General features: G+C 44.2%; 2 protein-coding genes across 3 annotated transcripts in view; one reads left to right on the forward strand and one right to left on the reverse strand.

Moving 5' to 3' along the window:
* Positions 1-10208, forward strand: part of CDKL5 (cyclin dependent kinase like 5) — a 171775-nt gene extending 161567 nt beyond the window's left edge. For both annotated transcript variants that reach the window (XM_036017173.1, XM_036017172.1), the window contains one exon: positions 10043-10208. In XM_036017173.1, the coding sequence (XP_035873066.1) occupies positions 10043-10107 (65 nt within the window). In that variant the 3' untranslated portion in view covers positions 10108-10208. The remainder of the gene's footprint in view (positions 1-10042) is intronic.
* RS1 (retinoschisin 1) lies at positions 11-23894 on the reverse strand. The gene is made up of 6 exons (XM_036017174.1): positions 23773-23894; positions 15271-15296; positions 13379-13484; positions 4974-5115; positions 2610-2805; positions 11-382 (listed from the first exon to the last, which is right to left on the reverse strand). The coding sequence occupies exons 1-6, from the start codon at positions 23822-23824 to the stop codon at positions 230-232; spliced, it is 675 nt and encodes a 224-aa protein (XP_035873067.1). The 5' UTR covers positions 23825-23894; the 3' UTR covers positions 11-229.
* Between the last annotated feature and the right edge of the window lie 7 nt (positions 23895-23901).

Consider the following 23901-nt stretch of genomic DNA (forward strand, 5'->3'; position numbering starts at 1 on the left):
GGAATATATTCATTTTTCTTTTTTTTTTTTTTTCATTGAAATTGGAAACCAAATCTTAAAAAACAGAAAGAAAGAAATATTCTCTATTCAGCTCTGCATTGAAGAGAGCTTGTAAAATGTAGCCCCCATTTGTCAGGGTGGTGTGTCAGACACCCCCCCCCCGCCCCGCCCCTGCCCTGCAGGCTGCTCTGCACCCTCCATCCATGGCAGGAGCTGAGCTGCGCAGGCGTCAGGTGCACTTGCTGACACACTCCAGCAGCTCCATCCGGATGGCGATGCGGACATGCCAGCCCAGCGGGATCAGTCGGATGAAGCGGGAAATGATGGGGGGCCGCAGCAGGTTCTGGACTGTGGAGGTTCTGTCTGAGTTTCCATAGAAGACCTAAAGAGAATGGTGAAAGCCTGTCACTGTCACACCAGGGATGGGAAAAGGAAGTATGATTCTGGTCTGGAGCTGGCCCTAACTTGTAACTGGAAAATCTCATTAAGTGTTTAAACTACAGAGAATTTGCAGACCCACAAAATCTGACTTTGAGTGGTTGTTACCATCTACACCCTCCAGGCCTCCCTGAGTCTGGGGACATCAAGAACTACATCAAGCCCCAGCTGGCGTAGCTCAGTGGATTGAGCGTGGGCTGCAAACCAAAGTGTCACAGGTTCAATTCCCAGTCAGGGCACATGCCTGGGTTGCAGGCCATGGCCCCCAGCAACCGCACATTGATGTTTCTCTCTCTCTCTCTCCCCCTCCCTTCCCTCTCTAAAAAAATAAATAAATAAAATATTTTTAAAAAGAAAGAAAACCATTTAATACAAGTTATGATTACAATGAAGAGATAGATAAATGTTTTTTTAAAAAAAGAACTACATTAGTAACTACATGTGGCTATTTAAATTTAAATGATTTTTCACTTCTTCAGTCACACTAGCCACGGATGGTTGAAGTGATTAGTGGCTGCCACATTGGACACTGCAGACAACACTTCCATCATTGCAGGCAGTTCTTTTGGATGGCATTGATTTTTTTTAAATGCCTCTTGATTCTTATCACCAATTTTGTGTTTTAATTCTTTGGATTTTGAAGAATTTTGAACATGATCACATCACACCAAAGGAATGTTCTCATGTTCCAAAGGTATCCAAAGTGGGGCTCAGGTAAAAACTTGTGAGCTGGTTCTACAGCTGTAAGCTAAAGCTTAATGGTGTGTCTCTACACTAATATAAACGCCAAGTACTTTTTACACTTGGAAATGTCTTTTAAAAGAGAAAGACAAAGTAGAAGGAAGGTTCTCAAAGGAGGAGGGCAATGTCCAGGGAAGATCAAACAAGGGCTTGTTTTGTTGTTTATAGGATATAACATGGCATGATTCAGTAGGTGAAACAAAAGGAGCAGTGGGTGTTTGGCTGTATTTCCAAAGAAATCATTCTTTTCGTTCTTTCCAGAGTCATAATGTTCTGCCCGATGACACCAGAACATTTCATTCCCTTCTGGTGTTAACCTTCAAAACATCTGACGGCCACATGGGCCTCACCCACCCATGATATTACCTTTCATCCCAATGACAACACCCCACATCCCTTTATCTAAGCTGTTTGCCCTTGAACCTTTTCAAGTGAGGAGCCAGGTGAAGAGGGAGGATGGAACAGGCTCTGCCACATTGCACAAGTGCCCGAGTGTAGTGCGTCTTTGCAAAGAACCATCAAGACCTTCACAAACACAGTGCTTGAAAAGAATCACCATATTTTTTTGAAAAGTTAATAAGAACAAAAACAGAATAAAATGTCCAAGTGTCAAGTTGATTTTATCTATTGTGTTCAAACTCCTTAAAATCTCAACCCGTGAATGCCTTGCTGTATAAATTGCCATCAGAGAGTAGTACAAAGCCTTCAGGCTTTCCACTGTACATGTCTACTTAACCTGTTTAAGTATCCAGATTAGCTGGAGGAAGTCCTCACAGGCGAAACGGCAATTAACATTTCCAAATAGCTAGTAAATTTTTAGTTCATCATAAATCTACATTATATGTGCGTTTATTATCTATAGGTATAGATACATAGATAGATATAGATTAGTTAGAGAGCCTATTGTTTCCAGTCTATAGTGAACAAGAGCTGGGTCTTGGTGCTCAGAAATTACTGCCTTATAAAGGTTTAAGGGCCATTTGTGTCTGTAGTGCTGGGGTCATTTTAAACATTTCTGTAGTTTAGTAGCTAACTTGCTCAGTTGTCAAGAGCTTCCCAGCTGTCGGTCTTGATCAATAGTAAGAAGAGGCCATATTTATATCAATGAACCAGGACCTACCTGTATCAGTAATAGATCAAGTCATACCTATGCAGCAGTGTTCAATGACTCAGTGAGTTTGGAATAGTCCAAATGGCTGGTGTTGATTATTCAAGCAACTATATGCTGATATGAGAATTCAAACAAAGATTTCTTTTGCACACAAGAGTGGCACTCATTCACAAACTGCTAGGCATCAGGGATACAACAAGAAAGACACCTGTCTTGGTGTCAGTGCTCTGACAGAAGGTGGCAACAGGAACATAGGGACAGTGGCAGGAGGAGAGTCCCAGAGTGTGAGCTAAGGTAGTTTGGGGTATGCCAAACTTACCCGGTTGTTTCCAGTCTGGTCCTTATAGTAAATCCAGTTCAGGCTCTCATCGGTCCTATATTGCACGCTGTATTTGGTCATCCACTCATCAATGTCACAGCGACCCTGGGTGAGGATCCCTGAAATCACCTTGACCTCCTTCAGATCTATCTGTAACCACTGGCTGCTGTCCTGGAACTTGGAGAGCCAGGCGCACCTGTGGGGGACACAGAACATCACCAGGAGCCTTTCCCTCTGAGTGCCTCAAAGAGCCTGGAAGCTCTGTCTTTTGAGGGGATGCCAGCACCTGAAGAGAGCCCCTGCTAATCTTGGGCTGAGCTGCAATCCATGAAGCACCCAGAGGCTAGTCTCCAACAAGTGCCCAGCCTCTATGATAGTTGCACCATTTTCTCTCTCCCTGCACCTCCACCACAGGAGGAAAACTTGTGACATTCAACTAATTTGTCAAAGAAATCCCTTTAAGTGTAGCTGAAATCACCTTTGGGGGGTGATTGAGCATGTCTTTCTTTAATGCATGGTTATTGCGCCCACCAGCCCCTTCCCTTTGCATTAGTCCGTCCTGATGTTTCTCTCATCATGAACCGTTCTTTGTTTTTCTTTAATTTCATTCTCTTCATACATATCTGCATCCCCTTCAGGTGCTGTCATGCTTGGCTTATAAGCAGCGTCTACCACGTGCAGAACACTGCTGAATGGCTCTGAGAGGGCTTCTGGCAATTACAAACTAGCCAACCTTGATGGAAATGATTTGTTATTTAGCTGTATCCCTCATAAATTGTGGAAACCTATAGCTCCCCCACTTTTATTGCATATTAATTAGCTTCTTGGAACTCAGTCCTTGGCTGCTTTCTCTTCTAATTCCAGACTTGCTTCTCAGGTAAGCTCTGACTTTCTACTTCTATCCCAAGCCTTTGCTAAATTCCAAATCCCAAGAATCAATTGCTAACTAGCCAGCTTTTCCCAGATGCCTTGAATCATCTTAAGTGAAACAAGTCCACCCCAGCCCCTCCTTCCACTCGTCATCTCTCTGAATGCAACCCCTGTGTTCCCAGGTCTTCATGCCAGCAATCTGAGGGCCATCCTTGGCCCCTTCCATTCTGTCATCTCAAACAGCCAACCAATCAATGGACTCCATCTCAAAGTGTCTCTCAAAATCATTTACTTCTCTCCATTTTGCTGCCACCACTCTAGCCCTGCATTTGCCAGGACTGCCACCGTAGTTTAACTAGTCTCCCTGGATTACTCTTGTCCTGAACTTAACAGTTCTCCTCACAGGAGCCAGAAGGTTTTTCTCTTAACACAAATCTGATTGTAATATTCCCCAACTTCGAATGTTTCGCTGACAGAGTCTGCCCTTTGCCTCCCAGTAGCCTCTTCCCATCCCCCTTTAGTAATAGAACTTCTGAGTTTTAGCTAGGCAAATGACCACCAAGCTAAGATCACATTTCCTAGTCTTCCTTGCAGCTAGGTGGGACCATCAGACTAAATCCTGGTCAATGGGTTATGGACAGAAGTAGCTGAAAGGATGATGTCTGAATCCTTAAAGAAAAAGCATGTGTACTCTGCTCTCCTTTTCTCCCTACCGACTAGAATGTGGATGTGACAATGGAAACTCCATGTTAAGGATGACAGAACAAGGTAGAGTCTGCACCCCTGATAGCATCCAGCTGCTATAACAAACCTAGACACCTAACGAAATGTTTAAATGAGCAGGAAACACACCAGTATGTTGTTTAAGTGTCTGTACTTTGGGGTTCTTTGTTACAACAGCACAAACCTGTGCTCTAACTAATGCACTTTCAGGGGCCTCCCATGATCCCTGAAAATGAGAACCACAATCCTTAGTATGACTTAAAAAGCCCTGCATGACCTGCCTTCTGTTTGCCTCTTCAGCTTTACCTCACCTGTGCTCTAACTTTAATGGCCATCTTTATGGTCCCCATCCATGCCCTTAAGGGGTCTTTCCTACTCAGGGCCTTTGCATCTGCTGTATCCTGTGCCCACCCTCCTCCCCTGGCCAACTAGAAGTCTCAGGTTATATATCTTTCCTTGAAAAGCCCTTCCCTGGTGCTTCAAATGGACCAGGTCTTTCTTCTCCATCTCCTCTGCAGCAAACATCACACAAAGTGATGAGTTGTGTGATTATGTGCTTTAGAATCCTTTCACCCCTCTAAACTGTGTGCTGCTTAAAGGCACCTTACCCTCCTTATTTAGTGCTGCATCCCCAATCCTTGGCATGTGGAAGGCATTCAATCAATGTCTGTTGAATAACTAAGTACATTCTGTGTCACTCATTTGTTTACAGAGACCTACTTTTTCAAATTACATGGGAAAAAAATCATCTGAGCCACCAGCCCTGCTTACCCAAAGCCTTGACTGTTGAGCCGGGCCTTGTTGGCAGTCCATGACGAATACCAGCCCACATATTGCTCAGGGTTGGAGCAGGTGATCTGGTCTTGTGTAACCTCTCCTGACTCGAAACCTAGGGGCTTGTGATAGGGGCATTCTGGGAAAGGAAAAACAATGCATATTGAAACACTCATGTTGTATCACAGTACCCAACAAACACAACATGACTGAAATGAGAAATCAGACCTTCCCCTTTGAAGATGAAGAAAAGGAATTGTCATAGAGACTCATGACATTTGTGAAAGCAGAGAAAGTGGTTCTATGGCTGTGGGGGGTGGCTGAGAAATAGTTCACCTCCTCCGCAAACATAGAGACCTAAAAACCAAGAGGTTTGCAGTGAAAGATCATACTTAAATGCCATACTCTTTATTTTCCTCATTAACACAGATTTGGCCATCCTGTATGATGACACCAGGGACCTTAATTGTCCTCGGGCAGCATATGAAGGCAATTATACAGAAAAAAACAATGGTGACAGGCAAGAAGGGCAATTCAATTATATATTGAGACTGTCTTCCCACTTGTAAATTGCAGTGTTCTCACTAGTCTAAAGGAAAAAAAAAGGTGAAATGTGCCTGTTGAATAAAGAACAGTTGAAAGGAACTGCTTTTCCCAAGTAAGAATAGCTAAAGCTCATTCTTAGATGTTAATTGTCTGCTGCTTCTCATGTATGTCCTCTCACATTTAGTGTTGGTTTACCTGGTCAGAGGCTGTCAATTGTCAACCCAGTATCCATTACCCTCTTCTTTAGTTGGGAGCAGATGTTGCCAGCTAAAAAACCAATCTTTCCCAGCCTTTCTTGCAGTTAGAAGTCACATGACACAATTCCTAACCGGTGAGACATAAGAGGATGTCTGCTGGGGATTTCTGATCAGGTTTTACTTGCCCCTTCTTTTTAACTCTTGCCTAGAAGGAAAAGCTAATGCCTGCTGCAGCAGTAGCCATGTTGCACCATGCGGGTGAGGCTAAGAGAACTACAGAGATCTCAGCCCTGATATCGCTAAGCACATCCCTAACCCCTAGTCTTTTTACCATTTGTCAAAACAAAGCTACTTCAATAAGCCACTATTGAGGGGACCTCTTATTTTTAACCAAACCCAGTTTCTACCCAAATTTCTATAGAAAACAAGTGATTACCTTATGAAAATACATTCTCTCAGTTTTCCAACTGTGAATGATAAACTTCAAGTAAGGTAAATCAACTTATTTTTTTCATGTGTAAATTTGGTTTCATATTGAAGAGCTGAATGTATTTACTGGGGCATTATCACCTTCCACAGTAACATGAAAGCTGAGGCCTTTGTAGAGAATAATTTTCAGGACTCAGTAAAACTAAATGAAACATGCAAAACCTTGATTGCCATCCTGCAGCTCCAGAATGCCTGCAGGGACAGCCATACTCTGTCCCCAGAGACTGGAGACAAAAGGACAGCTTCCGGCCTGTGGCCAGAGAGGCTTAAACACCTTTATACCCAATGCACACACAAACACAAAAAAACAGGTCAAATTCCCACCAGTAGCTGCAGCTCAGTGAGGCTGGGAATGAGGGACAGCACTTGTAGTTAATCAAGTACTCAATGCTTCGGGCACCTATGAAAATATCCATTCCTGGGAGAGGGAACATGAATGCTTTATGGGCTACATGTTCATGCCTTGTGTGGCCAAGTCATCAAAGGGGCCTGTGAAGAATTCAGTTTCTAGGGTTCCACCCCCAGAGTGGCCAATTTTTAAGAAGCACGCTTTCAGAGGCACTGTGGAAACCTTGGCCTGCCAGGGAAAGCATTTTGTTGGCTGATGGATTCAGAGGGCCTAGTGTCCATGGCTTTGGGGGCTCCTCCACCTCCTCCACCCTCCTCTGACCTAGAAGACAAACTTGTGTCACCAGATAGAGGGGCAAGGCCGTAGTGTCAGAATGCTGGGTCTTGGTGGTCACTTAAATTGTAACTCAGGATGTCTCTAGTCCCCTCTATCTTGAACCTCCCTTTTCTTGCTCCAGGGCCACCAGCTTGGAGGAAGGAGACAGAAAGGAAGGAAAAGCCATCGCTACTTCTCCCAAGAACTTTATTCTTGGCATTTTGATCTTTCTCTATTCCCCTTCATATCCCTTTTTCCATTTCTTCCCAATTATCCCATCTAATACTCTGGTTTCTCTTCAGATGGTATAAATCTTTTGCCTTTTACCTATTATCCCATCTAACAGTTAAGAGTGGGGTGTGCCCTAGCCAGGTAGCTCAGTTGGTTAGAGCATCATTCTGATACAACATGGTTGCAGGTTTGATCAGCCCCCCTGCCCCATCATGGCACATACAAGAATCAATCAATGTTTTCTTTTCTTTCGCCCTCTATCAAATCAATAAAAAAAAAGAGTGGGCTGTAGATATGCAGGGACCTGGCCAGTGCCAATGGCCTTGGAGGCCTGTGAGAGCTTGTCCAGACGTAGATCTTGCCCACAGTCTCCAGGGGAGGTGACGATCTCACCATCTCCACGGTTTCAGCAGGCATCTGGGAGCCAATGCCTGACTCCCAGGCCCTCTGACTATTTTCCATATGGATGATCCAAAGATGCTTTATACCAATATAGCCAAAACTGAGCCCCTCAGTGTCCAAGCCCCAAGCCTGCCCCTGCCCAATGCTCCTGTATCAGACATTGATACCTCCAGCTACACAGCTGCTAATCCAGAAACCTGGTGGTCTGGTCCAGGGCACAGAACAGACTCTCTGATGGGTATCAGCCTGGGCATCAACTTGAGAATTGCAGAAATAAAATTCAGACCGCACCCCCAGAGGTTCTGATGCCATTGGTCTGGGGCAGGACCTGGGCATGAGGTAAAGCTTCAGGTCATTGTAATGGGCAGCCAAGGTCAAGATTGCCAGTTTAGAGCCGATGAAAGCTGGGACTGAATCCCACTCTCCCTCTGTGTGAGTTTAGGCAAGCTGCTTAACATCTCTGTGTAGACAACATGGCAGCATTACCTGCCTCCATAAAATTGCTGCGGGATTACGTGAAATAACATTTGTAGGGCATAAGGCCTGTAGTATCTGGCCCCAAAGCAGCAGCTCATATTGGTAGAATAGGGTGAAGTTGTGAGAATTTATTTATGTCTTCTTGAGTTTTGCATGTTTGTTTTTCTGTTGAACAGTCACTAAGGAGGAAATCTAACACCCCTCTACCGCACTCTGTCCTACCCCCATCATCTCTTTGAAAAGGAAGCCAGCTTCATGTTTCTAAAGGTTTGGGTTCTCCTTGCCCCAGGATGGAATAAGCAGTGTGTGCATCTGTGTGTGTGTGTATGACTTGAGCGAGAAGACTGTTGGCAACATAATGTCTCCCAGGTTTGTGGATTTGGAAGGTCTAGGCCTCAAAAGGAATCAGCTGATTGTCCCAGAGGAGGACATGGCCGGGGGCTCTGGACTTTGATGCTTGCTGGGTGGGGGTGGGTGGGTGGGTGGAGCTCATGGTAAGGGCCTCAGGTCAGCAGGGAAGTGGTTCCTCTGATGAGGCTGGACCAGGGATGGGGCCTGGGAGCCCTGAGCTCTGGACACCCCAGGAAACTTTGGAAGGTCTCCAGGACTGAGTCTGGTTGAGAGGGAGTAGGTATTGACCTTGGAGTAGGGCTGCGGGTTGGGTAGAGAGTCTACCACCCAGCCTGGGTCTAGGCCCTGTCCCAGGCAGCCCTTGCAAGCCCATAGGGGGTTCATGTAGTCCAAAAGGGAAAGGAAGGACCTTCCACAAGCCTGTCTTTAGACTCTTCACAGGCCATAACAAAGGAGGACTCAAACTGGGGTTTTTTTGAACTTGAAAAAATAGAAAATGTATCACCTCTTGTGCTCTACATGCTGTGCAGTGAACTACACTCAGGTTTCTTTATTATTTTTCCTGACCCCTCCTTTCCCCTACTCTTCCTCCTCCTTCCGTGGTCCCGGCTGAGCTCCCTTCAGGTCCTTATGCAGGCCAAGAGGTCTTTCCCTTGAGGCTGTTCCCTCTGCCTGTGACAATCCTGCCCTCTCTTTTCCCCTTTCACCTCTACTCATCATCCTCCATATCTCTGCCCACTTTCCCTGCCCACCCTGAGCTGGGTAAAGGATTCTAGGCGCTGCCTTTCCAGGCACCCTGCACCTGCCACTTATCCTTCCTCCTGTGATTATGTAATTGTCAGCAGCCTGGTCTGTCTTGCTCACTATTCCATCCTGTGAACCCAGCAGAATGCCTGCACATGCTAGGCACTGTATAGATGTTGATCATATGGACTAATGAAGAAGGGGTGGATGAACAAACATCATCACCCCCTCTTGGGTGGCCACTGGGGATGAGCAGAAAAAATGGCAGAATCAGGAAGCAGTGAGCTCAAGGAGGAAGTAGAAGTTGACTGGCCCAGAGAAGTCCCACTGGCCCATGTCTATACTCGTTTCCCTCTGAAGGACAAACCTGCATCTTCTATGGCACAAGTGGCTCTTCTGAGCAATGATTTGGTAATTAGATGGAAAAAAAAGCATATTCACAATGTGCCTAATCCAGACTATGGATACTTAACATATTAGCCTTTTTAAATCAGTAATTTCTCAATTTCTAGGCATGTAGGCCAGAAATGCTTACAAAAGATGTTAACCTAAAGGGGCATAGAGACAGTTCAGGAACATTCTTGTCAAGAAAGACATGAGTATTATGTACGTGTATTAGACTTAAATATGGTCTGTAATATTTACAGAAGAATGGAATATATAATATAATATAGAAATATAGAATCTGGAATAAAAGTAAAGCATTGAGTCATTGCATTTCTTATTATTTCATGCCTTCCCTACCCTATTCCTATCTCTTGGTGTGCCAAGGTAATCTTGGATCAAAGGTGGAGAAGACAGACCTTTTAGTATTTGTAATAGTGTTAAGATGAAGATTAGGAGACCATAAGGCATCTAGCCGTCTGTTCTATGGATGGAGCCCTTAGGTAGTAAGAGCCAGTGTGTACTTGGGAGCTCTTTTTTGGGAGCTATGAATGACCTTCCTGTCCTTTTGTGCTTTCTAGGCTCTGCTTCCCTCCTAAATCAGAGTCTGCAGGAAGCTTTGAATCACAGGGACCACGGATACTGACCACCATTCTTGAAGTTCCAATAAGGATGTGAGGCACTGATGAGCAAGTGATTTCTGGAAGGTTGTGGTTAGTCCTGCTGCCCTGAATCATGTCTTTCATGGAAAAACCAATTAACACCAATGAACCAACCATTTAACACTGAAGTTGTGTGTTTTTCCTTCTTGGGAATATCTGTGTTGTTATAAAAACAAAATAAAACAAACAAACAAAACCAGTGGGGAGAGAACAGGTAAGCTAAAAAAAAATTCTGATTTCAGAAGTTCCAGTTTGGATCAATTAATCCAATCCCCATAAATAATCTGTTTTCCATTTCTTCTAAGAAAGAACTTCCTCAGGATGGAATTCCAGTAGGCCTCCTATCTCTAATGAAGAGAACATTTGTTTTCACTAAATGGTGAACTCCTCCAGGGTGGAGACAATGTCTTCATTTTTGTCCCTCTGTCAGAGTCTGGCACATAATAGGCAAGTGATAAAAGAGGGTGGAATTCTAAATGGATTATTAGGAGGGTGCTTCATTATTTACCTGGCAGATCTACCAACACGAATGGCTGTAGGAGCTCCTGTCCAGTGGGAAAATCCTATGGAACTAAACAGCACTTAACTGCTCTCCTCACTATGGGGACCCCACTGTGCCCTTCCATGAGATTTAGTTCAGAATGACTTCCTACTCCTTCAGTAAATAGGAAAAACGGAGGCAATAAAAGCCATTGTAGACTCCCTCCTTCTCTCCCCGACAATTAGCTATTTTAATGCAAATTTAATGAAATAATGAAGAGAAGCTCACAGGCACACACACAAACCTGTCTCTCCCAGAGCTATTATTAAGCGATTATGTAAAGTGAATGACTTTACTTGGCACTATGTAACCCTGGAGAGGGGTGGCAAGGACAGTTTCGTGCCAAAGAGGCTCTGAGCCTGGAAACGACCAAGTATTGGAAATATTTGTAGGCCGCCCCAGCCTCTGAAAGTAAGAGTGTGAGCTCTTAGGAGACAGGAGGAAAAGGAACTCCAATTTGCCAAAGCCGCGCAACATGCCTGAAAAGCCTCATCCAATTTATTCTTCACACCAACTCCTTAGAGCAGGGGTCAGCAAACTGTGGCCCATGGGCCAAATATGGCTCGCTGCCTGCTTTTGTAAATAAAGTTTTATTGCCACACAGCCAGGCACATGCATTTACATATTGTCTATGGCTGCCTTTCAAGCAACAATGGCAGAATTGAGGAGTTGAGAAAGCACGACCCAGAAAGCCACAAATTCTTATTGTCTGGTCCTTTACAGACAAAGTTTGCTTCTCCCTGCCTTAGAGGAAGGCAGGCATTCACAGTAGTCAGGCAAGGCCATATTATGCTGCAGAGCACACCACCCAGAAATTTCAGAGGCTTACCACAACAAAGGTTTAGTTTTCACTCAGGTGACTTGGCCATTGTGGGTGGGAAGGGGGTTCTGCTCCATGGCATTTCCCTAGCACCCAGGCTGAGGGATGAGCCACTTGCTCAAGCAGGAAAATGGAGAGCTGGAGAGTTGAGTACCAGCAGGCCTTAAATCCCTCATTTCGGAAGGGACGCCACTCATTTTGGCAGGAACTGCTCATATAAAGCCACCTGACTGAAAGGGAGCTGGAATGAGGGGGAGCATGTGGTGGTTTGGTGAGCAATGGCTATCCATGCATAATAGTGTTGCCTGCACTTGTCAGAAAAAGGCCTAAGTGGAGTCCCAGAGTTAAAAAGTGATGCAGCCCAGATTCCAACTCCGGTCTTTCTGGCTCAAAAGCCGAAGCCGTTTCTCAAAACACCCTGCGACCTACCATTAATTTATTTTCAATTAATCATCCATTAATATCTTTCATTATGCCCCATCTTACCATGTCACCCAGGCCAAACAGAGCTCCAGGAAGCTGTTCTTAACAAGGACATCAGGTCAACTTACTGGAGCAGTGGCCATGTGAGGTTTGAAGCTCAGAGTCCTTCTGGAGAAAACCTAGAGCTTGGCATTTGAGGGTATTAATGTTATAGGGTGCAGCCAAGAGGGGGGACCCCAAATGGGCATTTGAAATGGGGTCCAGAACTTACAGTGTCCAGGAGATTTTAAGATGTCTTCACCCCCACCCCCCAGGTGTGGGTTGGGGGAAGGGACAAATGGAGCAGGGCCATTGAGAGCTGTTTTGCATAGCAACAGCCTTGCAGCTAACCTCTGGTGTGGTCATTTAACATATCTATAGCCTTTGGCTGGTCACTTAGATATGTTAAATAGCTGTGGCCATGCTCTGAGCCAGGGGAATGGAAGTAACTACCCCACCAAGACGTATCTGGGGGGCAGGTCCCCCGATTTACAGCGCCTGCGTGGGAGCTTGGAGAAGATTGGCTACATGACATGGGGTCAACACCTGCCCAGACCCACGATGGCGACCAGAAAAGCTGGAAAAGACTGCAGATTGAGGGCAAATGTGGCCAAGTGTGGGAGGAGTTGGAAATGGGGCTGCAGAGGAAGACTGGTGCGGGGATTTAAACCCAGATGTAGCAGCCATTGAGGGAGAGACAACCACGCAGCTTTAGCAGAGTGAGGACTCCCACAGACCTACAAGAGAGAATCACCATGTGGCTTTAGCAGAGAACTGCCACTCGGCTTTAGCAGAGTGGCGACCCCCCCCCCCCCACCCCTTGCAGCCATTGTGCAGGGGGAGAAGCAGGCGGTTTTGGCTAAGTGGGGACTCCTGTGGCCCTGGGAGACAGGACCACGTGCCTTTGCCAGAGTGGGAACCCCCGCAGCTTTAGAAGGGGGAACCACCACCTGGTTTTAGTAGAGATCCCCATGACACAGCTGAGGGTGCCAGGAACCCAGGGAGGTCTCCCAGTCAAGACAGAGTCCTAACTGGAAATAACCAGAGGACTGCCTGAGCCATGGACTTCTATTTCCTTTCCTGAGATACAGTACTCTGGACTGGGCAAAGGGGGAAGGAAGGAAGGACTGTGTCTGTTTGTGGGTGTTTTAAGGGACTTTAGGATTTTTAATAAAGACATTAGATCACTACTTTAAGTTTGTATAGCATTAAACAAACATTTCTTTTCCTTTTCACGATTCTTTGGCATTGAGAGACGTCTTTCCTCTGGTGGCGGACATAACGGACCTGGGGGCTTCTTTCAATAATAGTATATCACCCCAGGCCCCCCCTTGTTTGTTCTGTAACAGTAATTCAACTGGAAAGAAAGGAGAAACAGGGTATCCCAAGGACACCCCAAGAGTCTAGTGCCCCAAGGAGAGGGGATACTCACCTGGTATGCAGTCTAAGGAGGTGGTTCCCACAGACCACAGGGCATTGACACCTCGTTGGCAGTCACACTTGCATGCTTTGTGGTACCAGGGGTCCTCGGGCTCATCCTGTGGGAAGCCAGAGAGGCAGGAGTGTCAGAAAAGTTACAGTCAAAGGTAACTGTGCTCAGTACTACCAGAAAAGCCTGTGTTCAAAAACCTTGCTCATTCATTACTGTTCTCTGTGGCTGCATTTGTAGGAGGGTGCAGCCAGGGGGCCCCCAAAAGAAGGATTTGTAACGGGGTCCAGACCTCAAGGTGTCCAGGAAATATTAGAAATATATATGGTATGTCCTCACCCTCCACCACAGGTGTGAGTTGGGGGAAGGGACACATGGAGCAGGGCCATTCAGAGTTGTTTTGCATAACAACTAACCTTTGCAGCTAACCTCTGGTGTGGTCATTTAACATATCTATGATCTTTAACTGGTTGCATAGATATGTTAAATAGCTGTGGCCATGCTCTGAGCCAGGGGGATGGAAGGAACTTCCTCTCAACAGGTAACTGGGAGGCAACTCCCCCTAGTTACAGCGCCTGCGTGAGAGCTTGGAGATGATTGGCTCCACGACATGGGGCCACCCCTGCTCAGACTCTTGATGGAGCCCAGTAAAGCTAGAAGGATATTTAAACTCAGACTCTGCAGCCGTTGAAGAGAAGCACGTGGCTGCAGCCATGTAAGCAGAACCATGCACTTTTGGCACAGGGGGACCCCCTCCCCGCCCCCGCAGCCAAGAGAAGAATCACCACGCGGCTTTAGCTGGAGATCCCGGCAACACAGCCGATGGTGCTGAGAACCGAGGAAGGCCTGCCAGCTGAGCGCGGATTACTGGGAAGAACCGGGAGCTGCCTGAGCGATGGACTTCCATTTCTTTCCCTGAGATACGGTACCCCAGACTGGGCAAAGGGGGGAAGGAAGGACTGTGTGTGTTTGTGGGTGTTTTAAGGGACTTTGGGATTTTAACAAAGACATTAAGTCATTACTCTTAAGGCTATGTAACTTGAATAAATAATTCCTTTCCTTTTCACCAATCTCTAACATAGAGAGCTATAATTCTCTGGCTTAGGGAAAGGTGAACCTAGTACAGGGGGACCCCAGGAGAAACGGGGGTAAATTCGGTAGCATTGTGGGACCCTCTTCCCTGGTGGCCAGTCGGGGAGGATCATGAAAGACCACATGCGCAGTAGCTTTAAAGTAATGCAACTACTTGTACATACTCAGTAAAAGCCCACCACAACTAGCCAGGAAGGATCCGCCTTATAAGAATAAAGTCCCTCCAGACCATGAGGTCAATCTCTGCTTGGAGTTGGCCTGCTCCCATGTTCTCTTCTATGAACTCTGGGTGTTCGGTTCAATTCTTTGTCCCGATCACTAAGAAGCTAGTTACCTGTGCCCACCTGTGACACTTTCACACTAGAACAGCACAGTTGAATCATTAGCCCAGCCTTAAAGCACACAGTAGCTGCTCAGCTTTCAGTGTAGCTAAACAAGTGTCTGCCACTGTGGGCGGCCAACTAATAATCTCAAAGATACCCCCATGTGGGGGCAATGTACATTCCATTATAATTGTTTTCAGGGGTTTGGGGAGACCCAGTCCAAGGTCAGGCTCCTCACATTCCCTGGAGGTCCCTTTTGGGGATCCAGTTTTAAAAGGTACTAGATTCAAGATTACACCATCTGAATGAAGACCTGGTTTACTTGCATTCTCTCAATGAAACATGGAACTTGCTCAGATAACATGTGCTGTTGCCACCACCAGAAAAAAAAAATCTTCAAAAATTATATTTCAAAGTCATAGCCCTATACATTATTTTTGGCTAGGGAAATTTTCAAAAACACTATTTACTATAACATACCTCAGTAGATGATAATCCCAGTGTGGCTGAGCAAGAGGACAAGAGAGGAAAAATTAAGTTAAAAAAAAAAGAAATTCAACAAAATGATTCATTATATAGAAAAGTGAAAAGAAGTCACATAAAAGTTAACAAAGCCCCTTCTGGAAGAAGTCAAACTAAGCAACTATCTGTCAGCACCCATGAATCTGAGAAGCTAGGCACAGGAAAATTAAACAGAAAGACAAGGAAAATTATTTTTGTTCATTATAGAATTTTGGAAAATACACCAATGCATGTATATATTTATTTATTTTTAGAGAGGGAAGGGAGGGAGATAGAAACATCAATGTGTGGTTGCTGGGGGTCATGGCCTGCAACCCAGGCATGTACCCTGACTGGGAATCGAACCTGCGACACACACACGCACACACACATATTTTTTTTTACCACCAAGGCAGTACTGTCAACATCTAAGTGAAAATGGTTCCCATCTTTTTTCTATGCTTACTTTTAAAAATATATTTCAGAACCTACTACCTAACCAATGTTTATGACATTCCTTTTCCACTTAACATTAACGGTGTGAGTTTTTCCCTTTGCTTATTGACGTCATCATCATTATCATCATTATCATCATCATTATAAGCATCCCTAATATCTGCCCAATGTGCTGTTCAGGAGCTGATTTTCAGTTCCTCCAACTGTGACACATTTAGGTAGGTTATTTAGGCTTAGGACATTGTTTAGAAAAATCCATTTTAGATTTGCCTATTATGTACAGGAAATATTTAACCACAATCACAGTCTAAATACTATAAATATGATGTGAGGAAACTGAAAGTGCAAAATTTAATATAAAGCTAACATATAAACTTTTTATGGAAGAATGGATAAAAGGATGAATGCACAATTGAATAGGAAAAGAGTTTGTATATATTACTATAAACTGTTTAAAGTCGCGCTGTCCAATACCATTGCCCCTAGTCCCTTATGACTATTTGAATTTAACTAAACTAAAATGAATAAAATTAAAAAATCAATTCCTCAGTCACACCAGCCACATTTCAAGTGCTTATTGGCCTGGCCACACGCCACTTGTGGCCACTGTGCCGGACAGCACAGATACACAACATTTCCATCATTGCAGAAGTTTCCATTGGACAGCACCGGTTTAAAGCACCAAAATGCCGCTTCTCATTTTCAACAAAACAAATACCTTTATTTCTTTTCTGATTATAAAAACAACATATACCTATATATAAAAATCTCAGCCCTGGCTGGTATGGCTCAGTGGATTGAGCATTGGCCTGCAAAGCAAAGGGTTGCCAGTTCATTTACCAGTCAGGGCACATGCCTGGGTTGCAGGCCAGGTCCCCAGTGGGGGGCATGGGAGAGGCAACCACATATTGGTATTTCTCTCCCTCTTTCTCCCTTCCCCTCTCTCTAAAAATAAAATCTTTAAAAAAAATCTCAAATAAAACCTGAGCATAGACAACAGGACATAAAAGTTCTTCCTTAGCCACTTTCCTATCTAAAAATTAGATCTGATGCCCCCCAAACACTTTCAGATTGTTTTAGAAAGTAAAGGAATGGTCTCATCTGTGTCATCACAATTATAAACCTTTTTCAAATTGTGCCTTTATTTAAGTAATACATATTTACCCATTCCACAAACCACTTCTACAGTATGTCCACCGTGGGCCTGGCTCTGTACAAGGGCCTGGGCCTCCTGAAATGTAAGTGTGACTCTCTGCCCACAGTGGCTTGAGGACCCAGGAAAAGAAAGACCACAGGACGATGCACATGGTGACTACTCTGCTGGGTTATGGATAGGCTGCAGTGGGAGTCAGGGGGACATATCTTCTAGCCTGGGCAGATTCAGGGCCACCCCTAACCTGTGGTCACCAACTGCTGTCTCTCCTGGGCCCTCGTCCACTGGTTATTCATTCCTTTGGTTTGCAGCCCGCGCTCAATCCACTGAGCTATGCCAGCCAGGGCTGGTTATTCATTCCTATACTCCTTGATCTACCCACTGTGGGAAGAATTGACCCTCTCAGGTAGTAATGAAGGTTGGAGGGCACCATCTTATTAGGAGGCCAAGCCCTGTGCTGGCAAAGGAAATTACCAATGACTTCTTAGTTTCACATTCAATGGACTCTTTCCAACAGTGAACTATGTCTTCATGGTGCCATGTTGGGTGCTGTCAGTCCCTTCCATCTTCCTTTAGCTTCTGTTATGCTGCTCACCTGGTTCTCCCTCCGCTCTGAATAATCCTTGGTCTCTCTTGAGAGCTCTGCGTCCTCTCCCCCATCATAAATGTGCTAAACCCAAGATTCCAACACTTGCTTTGAATGGATTACTGGACATCTCTATGTAAATGTCTCTTACTATGTAAAACTGGCCCCAGCCAAGTGTCAGCAAGGTCTGGGGCAACCTGAATTCTCATATGATGCCAGTGGGAATATAAATTGGTACAACCTCTTTCAGAAACTGCTTGGCAATTTATACCAAGGCTGGACATATATGTACCCTATGAACCAACAATTCCAATTCCAAGTATTTACCCACCAGAAACACATACATATGTTCTTCAAAAAAAAAAAAACAAAAATGTACTAGGTTATTCAAAACAGCAGTATTTGTAATAACTCCAAACTGGAAGCACTCATATGCCCATCAAAAGTAGAATGGCCCTGGCCAGGTAGCTCAGTTGGTTAGAATGTTGTCCCATGGCATGTTGGCATGGCATGGCCAAGGTTGTGGGTTTGGTTTCCCCATCAGAGGACATACAAGAATCAACCAATGAATGCATAAATAAGGAAACATCAAATTGATGCTTCTTCTGCTTCTTCTTTCTTCTCTCTCAAATCAGATAAAAATTCTAAAAGAGTAGAATGGATACCTGTGGTAGACTCACGCAATGGAACACTATATTGCAATGAAAGGGATGATTTACAATTCTACAGTATGCTGTGTCTCAATGTTGAGTGGAAAGTCAGATACTAAAATGGACATACCAAATGAATCCATTTACCATGTATAAAAACAAGCCAAAGTAATCTGTGCCACTAGACATAAGGTCCTGGTCATACTTGAGTGGGGAGTGGCATAGAGGAAGCCCAGAGGATTGTGTCTGACGGCATCCTGTTATTTGATGTGAGTGCTGAGTGTGTGTTATTTGATGTGAGTTACCTGTGTGTGTTTCATGGTGAAAATTCATTGAGTTGTACACTTACCTATACTCCTCTGTATGTCTATTATACTTAAATTAATGTATGTAGGTTATACATCACAAAAGGTTTGGTTAAATATCAAACTCATGATCTTTCCTCAGATTGTTCTTTCTCTATTTCTTATCCTACTGAATGGCTCTACCATCTACTTATTACCCTATCCAGAAACCTGGGACTCCTCCTAGTTGCCTCTTTTTCCTAATCCCCCACCATCCATTGTCTACTAGAGGCCTTCTTTCCTCTCCACCCCACTGCCACTTCTTATTTTAGACCCCACCCTCTCTCCCCTGGATTCTCTCCTTGCTAAAAAGAGACCTTGCCTCATCCATCCCCCATGTCACCAATGAAATGGAATGCAAATCTGACTGTGCCACTTTCCTGCCAAACCTTTTGGTGGGTCCCCTCTGCCAGGGTCTGAGTTCCACTTCTGATGTTTCTTAATTGTATGACTGCATCTCTCCATGTCCTCATTCTTAAAATAGGTATAATAAAGTGTTCTTTAAAGGGGACTGTGGTCTATCTCCAGCTTACCTTTCCATATTTATCTTTTGCGCTGTGTACTACCTGTAGTTCATCAAATGTGCCAGGCTGTTTCCTGCCTCCATGCCTTTGTCCATGTGATTGGCATCAAATGCCCCCCCCCACCACTTTTCTAACTGCTTATCCCCTTCCTTATGAAGAGGACTTTTTCTGTCCCACATGTAGAACTCACCACTTGCTCTGGCCTTTGTGTCCCACCTCATTCTTGTACACTGGTTTATCTAAGCATTTATACAGTTATAGAAATTGATATAAAAGATAGCTGATAATTACTGGTCCCAAAGCATTCATTCATTTTTTTTTAATATTCATTGAGCATCTACTATAGTCCAGGCCCAGCTTCAGGTGCTGGGGATATAAGTAGACAAAACAGGGGAAAACACCTGCCCTCATAGAATTTATAGTCTAATGTGGGAAAGTGGGAGAATAATGAATGAGCAAATGAACTACAAAGACCCTGAGGTAGGTGGGTGCTTGGCATATCATCCAAGGGAGAGATGATGATGGCATGGCCCAGGGTGGTGGCAGTGGAGGTAATGAGAAGTGGCTGGATTCTGACTGTCTTTGGAAGATGGTGCCAATAGGATTTGCAGACAGATGATGTGGACATGAAAAAAGTGAGCTGTCCAAGGCCTGAGTGACTGAGAGAATAGAGCTACCACTTACTGGGGGAAGAGAAGGTTCCAGGAGGAGCAGAAATTTGAAGGTAATGGGATAGAGATGCTTCATTTGATAGGCCAGTGGGACACCCAAGTGTTGAGGTTGAGTGGGTAGCTGCTGGCTGGAAGCTTCTGAAGCTCATGGGAAAGTCCAGCTAGGCTTGGTGGTACCCTGTGCTCCTCACAGTTAATATGTACATGAACCCATAGCCTCAGTCCCTCAGCTGCTTCCCGTGTACTGCACAGCAGGTGAGCAATTGACATCTAGTTGATTTGGGGATTATTAATCCAGGAGGCACTCAGCAACACACCCGTCTTCAAGAGAAGCTGCGGATGGTGGCCAAAATGCAGAAAGGCCTTGTCAGTTAGGTAAACTCAGTTGTGCCAACACCCTCTTTGGGGGGACCAGAGGCGAGGTGAGTGGTCATTGACAGCAAGTCCTTAGTAACCAAATCAATTTGGTCCAGAGGCTGTGTTTGTCCCTGAAGAGGGTCTATACAGCTGCAACTGGGCAAACCTAGAGTTCAGATGAAGCTCAGGACCTGTCCAGTGGCCTTTGCATTACCTGGGTGTCAGGGCAGGCCCTGGAGGGGCCCCGCATTCTGCAGAAACAAAGCAGAAAGTAAAAAGGAAAGGTTGGGGAGGTCCTGCCACTGTCTACCTGTGCAGAGGAAGAGACCTAAGAGGAGGCCTGGTTTCAGAGCCACTTCCTGTGTTCACTCAGAGGTCGGGCAGATTTATGGAGTTTTCCATCTCCATGGCTCTCCTCCTCAGAAAGCATTTGTCTGCATGCAGCCTGAGGTTCTGAGGCACCAGATCCTTATGCAAATAAGCAGAGAGAGAACAACAAGCATTTTACAGGAAAAGCTGTCAGCAAGGGAGCAGCAATGTGGCTGCTGTAATCCCCCAAATGATTAATCACCAAAAAAAGCTGTCGAACAAAAGCAAAAACATGTTTGACTACATCTTATAATACCAGCCTTTAAAGGAAAAAAGAAGAAAAGATTTAGATGATGTATGTGGTTTTGTATTTCTCTCCCGACTGGGGTTGTTTTTGAGATTCCTCTACAGATTACAAGTTTCCACTAGAGCATCTGAGATGTCTGCCACTCATCAATTTTTCAGTCATGCAATAAGGGGTCATTCAGCCCAAAGGGCGACTCCATGGGGAAAGCCTTGTTCCCACAGCAAGGAAATTCAAGGCATACTCATTTCTTGAAATGTGCCTTGCAAGCCCAAGAGGAAAGGTATGCATTAGATGTATATAGGAAAGATTGTTTTAGTCTCTTTGAGTGGATATCACTAAATGCGGAGCTTTCCTTCCCATGGAAACAGATGAAGCTGGAGAGAAAAGCATAAAATTGTGAATGATAAAACTGTAACCTGCTTCTAATCTCCTTGGGAAACAAGAATAAGACATGGGAGAAAAACATCAGGCTGATCTACTGTCCCTCTCAGTGAAGAAGAAAGAAAGAAGTTGCTTCTGGTGTGTCAGTATTACTATTTTAGGCGACAGACATATTCGTGGGTAAATCTGTTGCCTGTACCTGCTTCAACACAAATGAACCTCAAAAACATGCTATGTGACAGACAAAAGACCTTATGTTGTATGATTTTATTTAAATGAAATATCCTAAATAGGCAAATCCAGAGAGACAGAAAGTTGATTGGTGGGGGAGGCAGAACTGGGGGAGGGGGGAATAGGGAGTGACTACTTAATGTCTACCAGATTCTTTTGGGGGTGATAAAAATGTTCTATAGTTAGATTATGTGCTCCACAAATCCGTAAATATACTAAAAACCATTGAATTGCATACTTTAAATGGGTGAATTTAATGGTATGTAAATTACATCTCAAGCAAGCTGCTTTAAAAAAAAAAACAATCTGCTGTCCCTGATGGTTGACACACCAGCCAAGAGAAAAATCACCTGTAGGATGAAGTCTGGTAATTTTTTTTGTTTTTATGTGATAACCATGACCAAGTAATTGACTGATATAGTTTAATAAGCTGGATGTTTTTTAAATCTTTATTGGCATTGAATCCAAAATGTACAATGTAAGGTAAATACAAGCCTGCTTCAGTTATAAGACATAGTAGTGCTTTACTCTGATGATTAGTGCATTCCCAAATGAACCTTCATCTAATGCATAAGTGAAGTCAATCCATTTACCTTATTTCACTGTAGAAAAGAGCCACTGCCACCGTGGAATAGAAACAGCAAAGAGTAAATTAGACAAAGAACCTTTGTCTCCAGGTTCCCAACGTGCAATAGAATACATCTTTCCCATGTGCGTTGTGCCTTATTCCTCCATCTGAATTGGAAGCTGATTCAGTGCAGTAATCGCACTGGGCAGTTCATTGCACCCTGCATTTTTTCTCTGTCGCCTGGAGTATCCCTCTAGTTCAGGGTAAAGCACTGACCATTTTTGGCTGGCTTCTTCCCTTCCGTGCTGTGTGAAGGTGGAGAGCCTTGGTTAAGTGGATAAGATAAATTAAGCTTCTCAAGCCTACCCACTGGACCATGTTCCATTCCACCTGGACAGATGGGGTTCTCTATTTAGAAATTTCTGGAGCTTCCCAGCCATGCACGAAGATTGGTAAGCAATAGGACAGAAAAGAATGCAATGCTCTGTGCCTCCTGACAGTGTGCCTTTTATTCCCCAAATGAATGGGTCTAATTTAAAAAGGAGCTGGTAAACTTTTATGGGGTTTCTTTGCATTTGGGGGCTCACAGAACAGGGTTGTTAGACTTAGCATGTGTCTGGCTCATAGAAGGTACTCAGGGGTAGGTTCATGGAGGGAAATCTGAGGGTGAGCCCTGTGGATATGAGAACCAAGGGTACTGGGATCTAAGCTTTAAAAGGCTGTAGATTTTTTTTTTCTGAGGGAGGGGCAAAAAGGCAAACAACAGAACCACAAAGGCATCTTAAATCGACGAGTTACTGGGACAAGTTGCTGACTCTTAATTGCAAGGGGACAAAAAACCAGACAATTAGTCTGAATGATCTCTACTTAGAAACATATTTGGGTTTGCAAAATGACATCGGGATTATTTCTTTCCAAGTCTTGCCAAATACTAACAGATGTGACTACACATAACAAAAGTCATCAGATTGGGAAATCATGAAAGCAAGTACTCTACCAATAAAATATGAGAAGCCAGAGAGGAGAATGATTTAAACCAGGAATTCTGAGTCTATGTGAGTTTTGTCATGACTGCCTACCAGATCATTTACAAAGTGGAGAGGCCTCCTCCTCCCTGCCCTCTTTGCTATTTTCTGTTACACACATAAATACCCAATGGCCACGAAGAAGATCTTTTGTTCAGAATAAACCTAAAAAGAAATTCTGAGCTGATGGGTTCTTGAGAGCTGAGAAAGACATGAAAGAGTATTATTCCAAAGATTGAATATTTCAAAGTTGAATTGGATGACATTTGAGAGATATGCCTTAATTCTCCTTATTTAAGCATATCATTCCCGCCAGGGCCATATTTAGTAATTTAAAAATAATTGAGTATATTGAGTCTTCGGGAGTTACCGTCAGTTGGATTATTCTTTCTATTCGAGTCCAGTGATACTCGGCCTGTTATGTTAATCCATATTTAAACTAGGGTGACCTCATGTCTTGCTTTGCTTGAGACAGTCCTGGTTTACACCTGTTATCCCAGCAGAATTATTAATAGCAACCTCTTCTATTCTCAACAGCATCCTGGTGTGGAAGATTAAACTCTGCAATCACTCTACCTTTGTCTCCTAAAAATTTTCAAGAATATGCCACACTTTCTTACTAACTGTTGCAATTTATAGCTATTTTATATAATTTCCAAGACCCTTCCTGACACATTTTAAGCATCCTTTGAACTGTAGAAGGCTCCTTACAGGATGAGAAAGCCAGGTGGTGAGACAAAGAGAACCATATCCACACAAAGACAACTGTTGTTCATAAATAACACATTAATTAATTAACATGCCTTGCTAACTAATAGTATTATAATCATTCAGGTTGCATTTCTATTAACTAGCTGTATCATTAATTCAATGTATTAAGTATTTAATGAGTGCTAATGGCTGGCTAGCACATACATACCTTCATAGCCAAACAGAAGTAAAAGCAAGAAGCCTTCTATCTGGCGTGGCATTCTCCCCTTGTCCTTGGCCACAGTTCTATGTTATCCAAGTGGAGAGCTTCCCCAGTAGCAGGAGCTTAACTTAAGCA

This window comes from Phyllostomus discolor, chromosome X (assembly GCF_004126475.2).
Source record: "Phyllostomus discolor isolate MPI-MPIP mPhyDis1 chromosome X, mPhyDis1.pri.v3, whole genome shotgun sequence".
NCBI lineage: Eukaryota > Metazoa > Chordata > Mammalia > Chiroptera > Phyllostomidae > Phyllostomus > Phyllostomus discolor.

Excerpts from the sequence above, each read along its gene's own strand:
- RS1 (XM_036017174.1), bottom strand. The coding sequence starts at position 23,824 with ATGCCACGCCAGATAGAAGGCTTCTTGCTTTTACTTCTGTTTGGCTAT. Across the intron at positions 15,297-23,772 it reads ACTTCTGTTTGGCTATGAAG|CCACACTGGGATTATCATCT; the intron begins GTATGTATGTGC and ends CCTCTTGCTCAG. Across the intron at positions 5,116-13,378 it reads CTCCTTAGACTGCATACCAG|AATGCCCCTATCACAAGCCC; the intron begins GTGAGTATCCCC and ends TTCCTTTCCCAG.